This window comes from Saccoglossus kowalevskii, chromosome 8 (genome assembly GCF_978046115.1).
Source record: "Saccoglossus kowalevskii chromosome 8, keSacKowa6.1, whole genome shotgun sequence".
In the NCBI taxonomy this organism is placed as follows: domain Eukaryota; kingdom Metazoa; phylum Hemichordata; class Enteropneusta; family Harrimaniidae; genus Saccoglossus; species Saccoglossus kowalevskii.
Window position 1 is genome coordinate 28520763 of NC_140648.1, and position 11383 is coordinate 28532145.

Consider the following 11383-nt stretch of genomic DNA (forward strand, 5'->3'; position numbering starts at 1 on the left):
CCGAGTGAGTTTTGAGTCGCTATGCTGGTCGTTAAACTCGCATACATGATTTGCATTCTCGGTATGGTGGTGTTAATTCTCCAGACGTGAATCCGATGAAAACAATACAACACTTATAAATTTATTCACATATTCTACTTCGAATCGCACTGGACTGCGCCTTTCTCTAAACTAAATACTGAACAATGCGCATGCTCAAACACCCGGTTTGCTGAATGGAGTATTTCACGTTTATTCAATGCCTCTCGCACTGTGTTGTATACACATATGCATTACGCCATGGACTGCAGCGCGCTGGCGAATCTTCAGCAATTAGTATTGCTTGGAATATTATCTGAATCAGATATCGATCCGGCCTTAATACGTTTGAATTGCAGTAATCTCACCGACACCAGCCTTGGTGACTATTCCGCTGACGAAATCATCGAAACGTTCCGTCAGGGTTTGTACACGCACGGCTCGCCATCAACATTGGCGTTAATAGTGCTTTACGTCGTATCGTTTACTCTGGGATGCATCGGTAATATACTTGTTATAATTGCGTGGTTTCGCAACAAACATATACGGACTATTATTAACTGCTTTCTGGTCAACTTAGCTGTGTGTGACTTGGCGGTGGTGTTGGTGTGCATGCCGATAACACTGGGCAACATTGTCTACCAGGAATGGATTTACGGGGAAGTACTCTGCAAGCTTACTCCATGTGTGCAGGGGATGTCAGTTTCCTCCAGCGTCTTCATCCTGACTGCAGTGAGTTTAAATAGATTTTATGCAATCCATAGTCCATTGAAGGCCAAGGTGTTGTTTACTAGAAATCGAGTACGGATCTTGATAGTAATAATATGGATTATATCTCTAATACTGATGATTCCTATACTCATCGTTAATCGCTTAGTCACAGAGGTATTTTTCGGTGTCGTACCGGTGACTTGGTGCCAAGAGGAGTGGCGGTCCATGCGTATGAAACACGCCTATAACATGTGTCTTTTCTTGGTTCAGTTTGCGTTACCAATGTTGTTTATGTTTGCCGCCTATGCCATGATAGTCAGAGCTCTTGTGTTTAGAAGCTCGGAACTTGGGAAAGACGCTAATCCCGACAAGCAACTAAAAGCGCAAAACAGAAGTCGAAGCAAAGTCGTGCGCCTACTCATGGCAGTCGTCTTACTGTTTGCCGTTTCTTGGTTTCCGTATCACGTCGCTACTATCTGGACGGACTACCACCCTGTGAACGAAGCTATAAAAATGTTCCCCTTCGTACAGTGGCTTGGATTATGCAGCTCGTCTCTCAATCCCATATGTTACTGCTTCCTCAGTAAGACATATCGAAAGACGTTTAAAGCTTCTCTCCAATGTAAGTGGAAAAGAAAGAACGACGCAGGCGTTTACCGCAACTGGGGGACATCGTATGCGTTTAGTTTAGGAGCGACGAGCGTACGGCCAAGACGCGGGAAACCTAGTAGCCACAACGAATTGCAAGGGGCAACGTACGCTCAGATAGTCACCAATGGGAATTACATGAATGATACTAGCCAAATGGCTGAACAGTCAGTGAGACACGGAAGCCAAACGGAGGTGTCATTGACCAAAGAAACGGAGCTGTGAAATCGATGTATTTAATGGAATGAACAACAATACAAGTTCACACATTTCCCTTTTATATGTTGTTCGTGGAGATATATACAACACTGAACGTTGTTAGCGGTTACGACTAATCCATTTGCTCCGTAACAACAAGTCGCTAATATCAGGTCAGAGTCAAACTAAACTATTACGCTAGTAATCCCGAGTCAATAACAGCACAATTTATAAGCGTCAATTTATCATTAATTAACATTTAATTTTAGGTATAATATTCATTTAAATGGCGTATTTGTGGCATTACATTCTTCTAATTTGTAACATGCATATACAGGTATAACTTAACGCCATCTTTGTGTAAAACTCTTATGTTGCATGTGAAATAAATCGCTAATAATTCATGTTTCGAATTTTTACAATGTAACATTTTTTTTAATTTTGAAATTGTTGAACCGTGTTCATAGTATTGATAATGTCTCCATTCATTATTCTACGCCAGTAGCTATGCAAAGAAGGCATATTACAGCGTGTGTGTGTTTTTCATGGTAGCAATTCCAGTTATAACGTGTTGCATTCCCCCCGCAAAAAAGTCGTGTTTTCATTATTCAAATCTGTTTTCACGGAGTATCATACATGGAACATAAACAGCAAGATAAAATACAGTTCGCAAAACGACTCAAAAAAACATTTGTATAAACAGTGTGCTGTATTAATTACGCAGTAGTTATTAGTAGATTCATATCAATAAATGAAGTATTTTTTATTTTAGATGTTGCTTCCTCATTGGCTTAATTAGTAACGCACCGAAAATTCAGTCCATCTTGCATATTAGACTTCTCCAGTGTGGATAACGAACTGTAACATACGGTAGAACCGGGCGTATATAAATAAGGGGGCGCAGAATTACCGATTAGTTGATGTACTGATTTTAATGATGTTTGTTTAAAGAAGACATTCCAAAGATAATGTATTCATAGTAGAACTATAAACTGGATTTTTAATATATCGAATGTTCCTTAAATTTGGCGCCAGTGGCAATGACTGTCTACGTAAGATCACATTACCATACTTAATTCTTTTAAGCACACAGATTTATTTAGAGCGTATATCAAAAATTTAGTCGTAAAATGAAATTTTATCCGTTTTCAACGATACTTATTTATTCATTTACCGCCACGCTGTTCACCTGTTTGTGACTTACATTGTGTTTTTTTTGTCCTACCACGAATGAAAACATGTAACAGCTAACACGTTTATTCGATGGTCGTAATCAAAACTATTATGATTTGCCGTCTGTGATTGGGTCGCTGTTTTTATTTGCGGGGATCATATATTGCATATGTAGCCGTTTCCTCGAGGCCATTTCAAACATAATCTATTTTATTTCTCGCCGTGAACAACACGCAAAATGAAAACAGGGTCGTTTATTTTTGACCCCCTGTAGTATATCCCTTCCCAAGCAGCGTTCATAACATAAATCGTGCTACTAGAGCGTATTACATTGTAAACATCTATCTAGCAACGTAATACATGATGTCATAGTGGCAACATATTGATCTTCTAAGGAGGCAAATGATGGATGGATGGGTGGCGTTTTCTTATATTGTCGGACGTATTATATAACAAATGCGGCTTGCTTCCGAAATATGCTATAAGAAGTAGTACCAATTAGAGTTATTGTGGCGATAGTTGCAGAGATAACAAAACTTACATCGCTGCCCAGACTAATTTGGGATTTCAAATTAAAAAACTCTTATTTTCCAGCAATGATGAACACATTTCTGTCAATTTACGGAAATCTATCTTTGGAAAAGATATTAATACTGTTCCCTTAATTATTTTAATTTATAATACCTCGCCAATTTCCTTTCTCGCGATACAGTATACAAGGACAATAAGTCCGAAATATATTGAAAAAATAGACTGAAAATGTGTTACACGCACGTTTTCTTTCCTATAACTTCAATGATATTTTATTGTCATTTTTACAAGCGATCGCCGTTCCATCAATCCCGATTACCGTCAGTTTACCCACATGCAATTAAAGAATATGATTATTTCTGAACACATCAATATTTATTGTTTTGGTAACAAGATTACAAATGGTTGTAATAAATGTATTCCTAGATTCGAGACACGTCGTGTAAAATCGACACTATCTGGACTCGGATGAAAACTTGAAAATGTGGACAATGTGTGATTGGGAAAATACATTTTTATAACTAGCCAGATTCATATTTTCACTGATATTCAATCTACTAAAAATATTCGAATGAATGAAAATCTTGACAACGCTTCAAAAATTACAATATAAAATCCACAACAGATTGAGTATTTTAGATTGCCAGCTATAATGTTAAAAGTTGAATAGGCGATTTTCCGTTCAATGCAAGATTACTTGAAAGGCGCGGACTGAACGTACTTTGTAAAAATCGAATGACATGATTTTGAACTTGATTAATTTTGTTATTATAATAGCTCAATGTCGAAACGCAAATCATTCAGAGGGGAATATGGAGTCGAGCTGCTATTACTTCATCATATGTTTACAGCATAATATCACGAGTGAAAATACTCCAAAATTACTTCGCTTTAGTCGAATCTCGTGCGTTTTGACGACATTGTGTGACCTTCGCTCGAGCTGTTTTCAAGCACGATTGCACGCATAATGCAGGATTTTGTTGTAAACGGAAAATGGTCTATTTTCTTTCATTGGTCGAACGGATTATTGGGATTTTTTATTGCGTAACATGATAATGTTTTATTGTACTGTTTTATTGCACTGGATCATCATATAATATACCTTTAAAAGATTCATTGAATAAAATGTAATTTACCTTTTTTGATTGACGTTAACATGATGTCATTTCACTTACATGTACTTCTCATAATAGTAGTTCGAAATTAGAATATGACCAGAAATGAGAACAATTGTTCATTATCTGCGCAGTTTAACTATATATCATCTATATGTGTATGCTTGACTTAACGCTGGAAACGTACACCACCAAGAAATATTTTAATATGTTTATATATATAGTCTGTACCTTTCTTATTTTACCTTTATATGTGTCATCTGCTTTGCAGAAAATGCATTCATTCCACGTAATACTTACTTACACTGGCCATGCATGTCATTGTTGCAGCACTTCCACTTCGCTTACGTTTACTTTTGTAATTAAGCTACGGTTAGTCGCGCGAATAAATGCGTTCGCTTTTTACATGGTCATTATTCTTTGAACGAAGCCAATTCAGGTATTGTCACAGATAATAAATTATGATTGGAGCTGCTTGCTCGTTTTGTCGACTACCTCCCTATGCACCTAACAAGATTTATGAAACAATGGTACTACACAATTTACCAAACATGATAAATAAATAGAATATATCACTTGACGTATGGTAGGGTAGAAAGGTATTTAATGCTATGTGGTTTGCTGTTTTCAGAACGCGTAATGACAATGTCTAACTGCCTCAAAACATGGCAATCTGGAAACTATAAATAATTGAAGAAGTCTGGATAGAAATGTAGCGTGTGTTTGGGGAATTCTTTTTTATATATAAATAAATCAGACGAAGGAAAAGTTAACGGTATCATATAAAACCGGCATCACCATGTTCATACCAATGAGCTAATTTACGTAAGGAAATTAACTATTTTTATCGCATTGTTTTAATATAAAACGTGGACAGGATAATGTTCAGTTTCATTATAGTCCGGTATAAAATAGTGTCCTCGATAACGTAAATAATTTCTTAGTCTTAGTTAGTTAGTTACAAAACATACATCAATTTATATTTTTTGATCCGATTAAATGTGTCCGACTGGCGGCCAGCTTTGATGTAAAAGAGTCCTAAATCCCTTTAATTGAATGTGTCTGCAACTGTATTCCGGAGATGTCGATTTCAATAACAACTTGGAATAGGGGCAATATATATTAGGTTTTGTTATTCCTTTTCAATTCCAAATTGAATTCAAGGTTTTATTCAAGATTACAGACAGGTGAACGATTGTTTTACTGTGTTCTTATTTGTTTCTCTGTTAACTAAGTTCCCTGTTGGTACGCATGCAGGCAGTTTATCGCGGTAAATGCCAGTTTTGGTAATAAAACACGTTAAATCATCAAGCTCGAACATGTCAACGATCTTTGTGATGACTGGGCTGTTCAAGCCCAACAAAGTCGACGTGATGCTAGTTATTTTTGTTATGCAACCCCATTCAGTGTGGCCAACTGGTGGCCGTACGTATTCGGCTACATATGCGCGTTATTTTTCTTTTCTGCAATTTCATAAAACATTCCCAGTTGTACGTAGTTATTTTTAAAAAATGACATAAATAATGACACACATTTTAAGCGTTATATTCGGGACTTTGTAATATGATTTGAAATATCATATAGACTAAATTAGTAACGGAGACTGTGTCATTTACAATAAATTGTTTATGCTGAAATAAAAAAATAGAGTTTTTGCTTTTGAACATCCCTAACACTGACGGCTGCTTACTAATAATAGAATTGTATACGCATGCGTCTGCAATATTCGTGTGGGTGACGCAGAACCGATTATTTCAATCGACAAACAGCAACAGCTGTATACTTATTAAAAGCAATGTGTTATTCGCATAATAGTGGTTCAGTGAACCATGCCATGCAACCAATGTTGGTAATAATATGCCATTGAAAACTAATGAAATGGTAATACTAACCCATAGCCCCAATTCTACGTCTACTTAACTGACCTGGCCCTTGCGTACAATTTACAAATAAATAAATAATTATAAATTCATGATTTACTCATTATTTATTATAAATATTTAAATAATATTCTGACACACAAAGACTTACATAATCACCAAATATGAGTAAGTGATTGCGCATGTGGTATTCAATATTTTTTCAATATTCGGCACATTTGCGTAGTTACATAATGAATTAATGAGATTTGAAATGTATATTTGTTGTAACATGATGTATGATAAAGAATGCTTTTTATTTATGAACATTTTGTTGACAGGTTTACCTCACTTTCATATCAAACCAAATGACATGAGAGAGTTCGTTGTATATTACATATATATAACAGTGTGTAGTAGACATTCAACCGAAATTGTCTCAATTAGCAAGTACGTACACATGGTCTGAATACATATCTGATATTTAGCTGTTACGACACATGACCGCTAATAGAAATTCCATAAGAAAACAAGAAGTTTATTAGTGGTTCTTTTCAAATTACATATGTTTTACTGACAGTAGTCACCGAACTATAAAGTATAATGTTTGTCCTTGATATTAGTATTGGTGGATTAATACCAAAACACGTCATTGTTACCCGCATATACATCTGTCAAACCTAACATCTCAATGAAATTAGTAGAGCGCCACATTCGTCACAAAGCGCGCGTTCGAATCACAAATATGGTTACGTACACTCGCTCTAGACGCGCGCGAGTCCAATACCAGTGGCGGATCCAGCAAAATGTATTGGGGGGGTCCAAGCTACGCTTAAGATATACGGACCGTAAATCGCAGAGAAGCTATGCGTAATCCAGATGATACGAATCGTCATGCGTTTGGGGAGGCCATGCCCCCCCCCTGTCCCCCCCCCCCTCTGGATCCGCCACTGTCCAATACCCAATCCGACACTTAATGCGAACATTTGTCGTGAAGGGTATTTGTCGTCCATTCCTCCAGCGTGATACAGAGCAAACAGTCCCAAATGCCATGTAGACCCCCGGCAAAAATCAAACCTCTGCTACCCATTAATGTACGGGAAAATAAGGAAATGAAACATTTATTACGATGTCCTACTGACAGTCTTATTCGAAGTTGATATGCTGCTGATTTTTATGAACACGTAATACCAGCATGTAAGATTTCTATTTGTAAAATGTCTTGTATCACAACAGGGACGCCGTGAAATATCACATTTTAGGTCAACAAATTATACGTAATACTCGGTCATAATGAAGAACGCAGTTGTTCTCAATATAAATATGGTTTGCGGTGAATAGAAATGAAGAGAAAATTGCACTTCGGTTGAATGTAACTATTAACATACATTTTCATTTCACATTTTACCCTGGCATAGGGTAAATTGTCTCGTCGGTTCACAAATCAACTACGTTGAAAGTCGTAATGCTCACAGACATATTCGAGTCATTATACCCACTGGGTCACATTCGTTCGCGCTTGCTTGATCTTCCACGAACAAATAGATACTGCCCATTTCTCAAATTCTCGACATTTGCGGGTCATGTATTAGACATTGAATAACACGTTAAAGTTCAATGAAACTGTAATTACTTCTCCATCCAACTGTGTTCGATTAATCTCGCTGTTGACAGAGTGTTACTGGTTAACATTTTGTTTATTTTGCGTTTGTTTTTTCACCTAAAGTTCAAAATGACATGTCGCATCTAATTATTATACGCATGTTGCAATAAGTGTCACTGTCATTCATTTTTTTATTATAATATATTCCACTCAAAGAATATTGGGTATGTATTGTTTTTGCAGGGTATATCAAAATGTGCATACTGAGCTTCTCTGTATTGATTGTCACTTTAAATTATCGTGACATGATTAGAATTAAACTCAAAACAATTTCATCATATGCAAATGGATCATCGTTGAAAATGATAATAGTTGTTCAATGACCTTTCAATCACTTTTGCTCTTTGACCGCAAGTCAGAGAAACATTGCACCTCGCTAAGATTTTCTCACCAAGAAATTAAGGAATTAAGGTATATATCAAAAGTCACTTTGGGATTTTGTTGTTAAATAGTCTGCATTTTAAAATTCCAGCTATTTTTCTAGTATACCAGGTCTTACTGGTGTTTTATGACACTACATTATTCACGCCACAGTACTCGAAAACTAATCACATACTGTGGTGTTCCAATTAACGAGGTTTACGTTACATTACATTATCGTTGATTTAATACCCAACTAGATAAGAATCGGGTTTGAAATGTACATATCGCAATGGAGTCATGTGGCGGGTACCGCAGCGAAACAAGATGTGGTAACTGTTTAATTAATCCTTTTGTATGCATCGATTGAAGAAGGTGCCTCGCATTTGCTTACTAGCAACCCAAACATTGACTTTTTCTCCTTACCACACTTTAATACTTTCAATACATTTTCATAAAACACGTACGACACGACTTCCCTAACGTGTGACCTTATTTGTTTGAATACGTTGCGTATGCTACCACATCAAATGTCAATTTCATCGACTAATTAATTATATGTGATATATCCCTGGACGGAAAAAGGCGATGTACTACTAACTGCAGTTACTGTACGTCATTAAATTGTCATTTCAGCAAGGGCAAGTTTAATGTAACTACGACATTAATCGGCGGGAAAACATTGACATGATGACGACCTATTTGAGGTATTAAAAGAAATGACCAATTATACCTAAATTAGGTCATGGCTTTCCAGTTGTCATTCATTCGAAATCTAATAATAACGTTACTAGCTGTATTCGTTACACATGTATGGAGCATATCAACCAGACACAGCGGGGAATGACTTCGCTCTGTGTTGTGTTCAAAGTTGAAATTATAATGTTTTGTGAAAACAGGCTGTCAACAAACGTATTTACGTTGACAATGCATGCACTATGCATAAATTATATGTTAATCTGGATTTAGTATTAAATATATATCCTGTGCTTTCAACAGAAAATGATGATGCAATGTTTTTATCGCATCACTGCCTTGTATTGTGATACAGTATATCACTTATACATAACAAATAAATAATGACGTAATCGTTTTTGATGGTAAAATAAAAGGGGTGATCGGCATCATGTGTTAAAAGTCAGGAGTGAAATAGACGTTAGCTTTGCAAATAATGATCAAAATTGGCAATTCATCCTCTTTAAATTCGTATACCGTATTATTCTATGACAATTTTAGAGCTTTACTATAAGTCAGAATAGAGGGCAGTTGACAATTTTCGTAATATTTTGAATTATTAATAGATCCCACACAAAAGTAGGAAATATACGATTTCCTTTCATGTTTGAATTATTCAATATATCAAATTCACTATTTAATGATTGACTGCTGACAATACTGTTAATATTATGTAAAATGTTCCTTACACAATATTTGTTATATTCTAAAAGTTAAATTTATTCACCGGCTTTTCTAATACCGGTATATATTGTTTGTGGTGATGTAAAACAACTTCATGCCATAAAAATATCAGTCTGTACAATATCTGAAGTATTAAAAAAAATAAGACGCATGAAAATATTTCTTGCAAATACATATCCAGTATAGTAAATCAACCAACAGCGACGAAGTTGAAATTTGATTAAGTCTGTGTTTACGCTTGGCACAATATTGTCATATTCGGTTATGTCACGAAGACGATCGCAAAAAATATAACATAAAGTACACGTCAAAATGGTAGCGCTAGCGTAATAGGTGGATTTCCGGTGATCTAAATATTGATACTTAGAATAAAAGTACAGTGCATTGAAGACAAAAAAGAAACATTGTACGACAGGGTGTTCGCAGTGGAGCAAAGATTTGTTTGAGGTGATCCACTATTCTTTTACATAAAAAAATACATATTCAGATACAAAACGTAAAGCTTTTCATAACGCTTGTGTTTGCTTCTTCTAAATCTAGTTGCAAATAATAACGATGTCACGTTTTTAACATATACTTGTTGTATTGTTATGAATACAAAAAAGACATGTATGGCAATTTGGATATATCCAGATACCAATATGGACCGAACTTATGTTCTCAGCTTGCTGGCATACATTATGTAATTTCAAAACAATAACCTTACGTTTCATTTCATTTCAAAATGTAAAAATATAGAAATTAATTTGAATATCATCATAAAAATGTATATATAAATATATTTCTCGTCTTTATATTGCGTGATAACACAGAACAATACGCAACTCAGTCTTTAAACTCTTACAGAACGCCGGGCAAAACAATGGCTGCGATAGATTGTCATCCGTGTGGTTTACATTCACGTGGGTGTCTCATCTGAAATAAAATTAATGAGGATAGCAAACGAGAAAAGCATTGACAAATTGAAACAGACACTCTCTATCAGTAATCGTCATTATAAAATTGCACACGATTCTGCATAGGTGTTACGTACGCGCAGATGTGCGAAAATAATGACCTTTCGCTGTTTAAATTCATTTCACACGTTCGTATAGTGTTGTTTTGTCCACGTAACAGAAACACTTTAATATTGTATACAGCAGAGATTAGTTAGATGAACCGACACGAGCAGCATTGGCAATGGGATGTGTATCTCACTGACTAATAGAAGTATAACGGAACATATATCTAGGGTTAGTTACCATACCATGATGTATCTTAGTTAGCATATTACAATCTTCTGTACCAATGAATATATCGTTCATGTAGTCCAGTAACGTAACACAAAAATCGTTGCACACCGGATTAAGACCACCAAATTTGTCAGACATAATATATGGGTTAAGTTAGTGATTTTAGCTGATGTGCGCAATGTGGGTGTCTCGGGTTAAGGTCATATATATTATACTATTTGGAAAATAATCTGTCTTCAGTCATATTGTATTTGATATAAAGTAAAACTTGAGTAAAACAGTTATAATTCTATTTACAATATGCAATTATGAGACATCACAATTGTCTACCTTGGATGTCTGAATAACGTGCATAACACAAATCGTTTAGTGTAGTATTACCATACGTCCTATCTCCAACCACTAATTATTTGAAGCAGTACGTATGGGCACTTTTGATTGACTTCTCTTCAGACT

The 11383-nt window shown here is 35.7% G+C and overlaps 1 protein-coding gene across 1 annotated transcript; it reads left to right on the forward strand.

The window, feature by feature from the left end:
- Positions 1 to 279: 279 nt before the first annotated feature.
- LOC100376198 (QRFP-like peptide receptor) lies at positions 280 to 1602 on the forward strand. The gene has a single exon (XM_002731605.2). It carries the CDS (start codon positions 280 to 282, stop codon positions 1600 to 1602), a length of 1323 nt encoding a protein of 440 aa, XP_002731651.2.
- Positions 1603 to 11383: the final 9781 nt, after the last annotated feature.

What these genes read in the sequence shown, in the direction of transcription:
- LOC100376198 (XM_002731605.2), top strand. Translation starts at nt 280, where the DNA reads ATGGACTGCAGCGCGCTGGCGAATCTTCAGCAATTAGTATTGCTTGGA.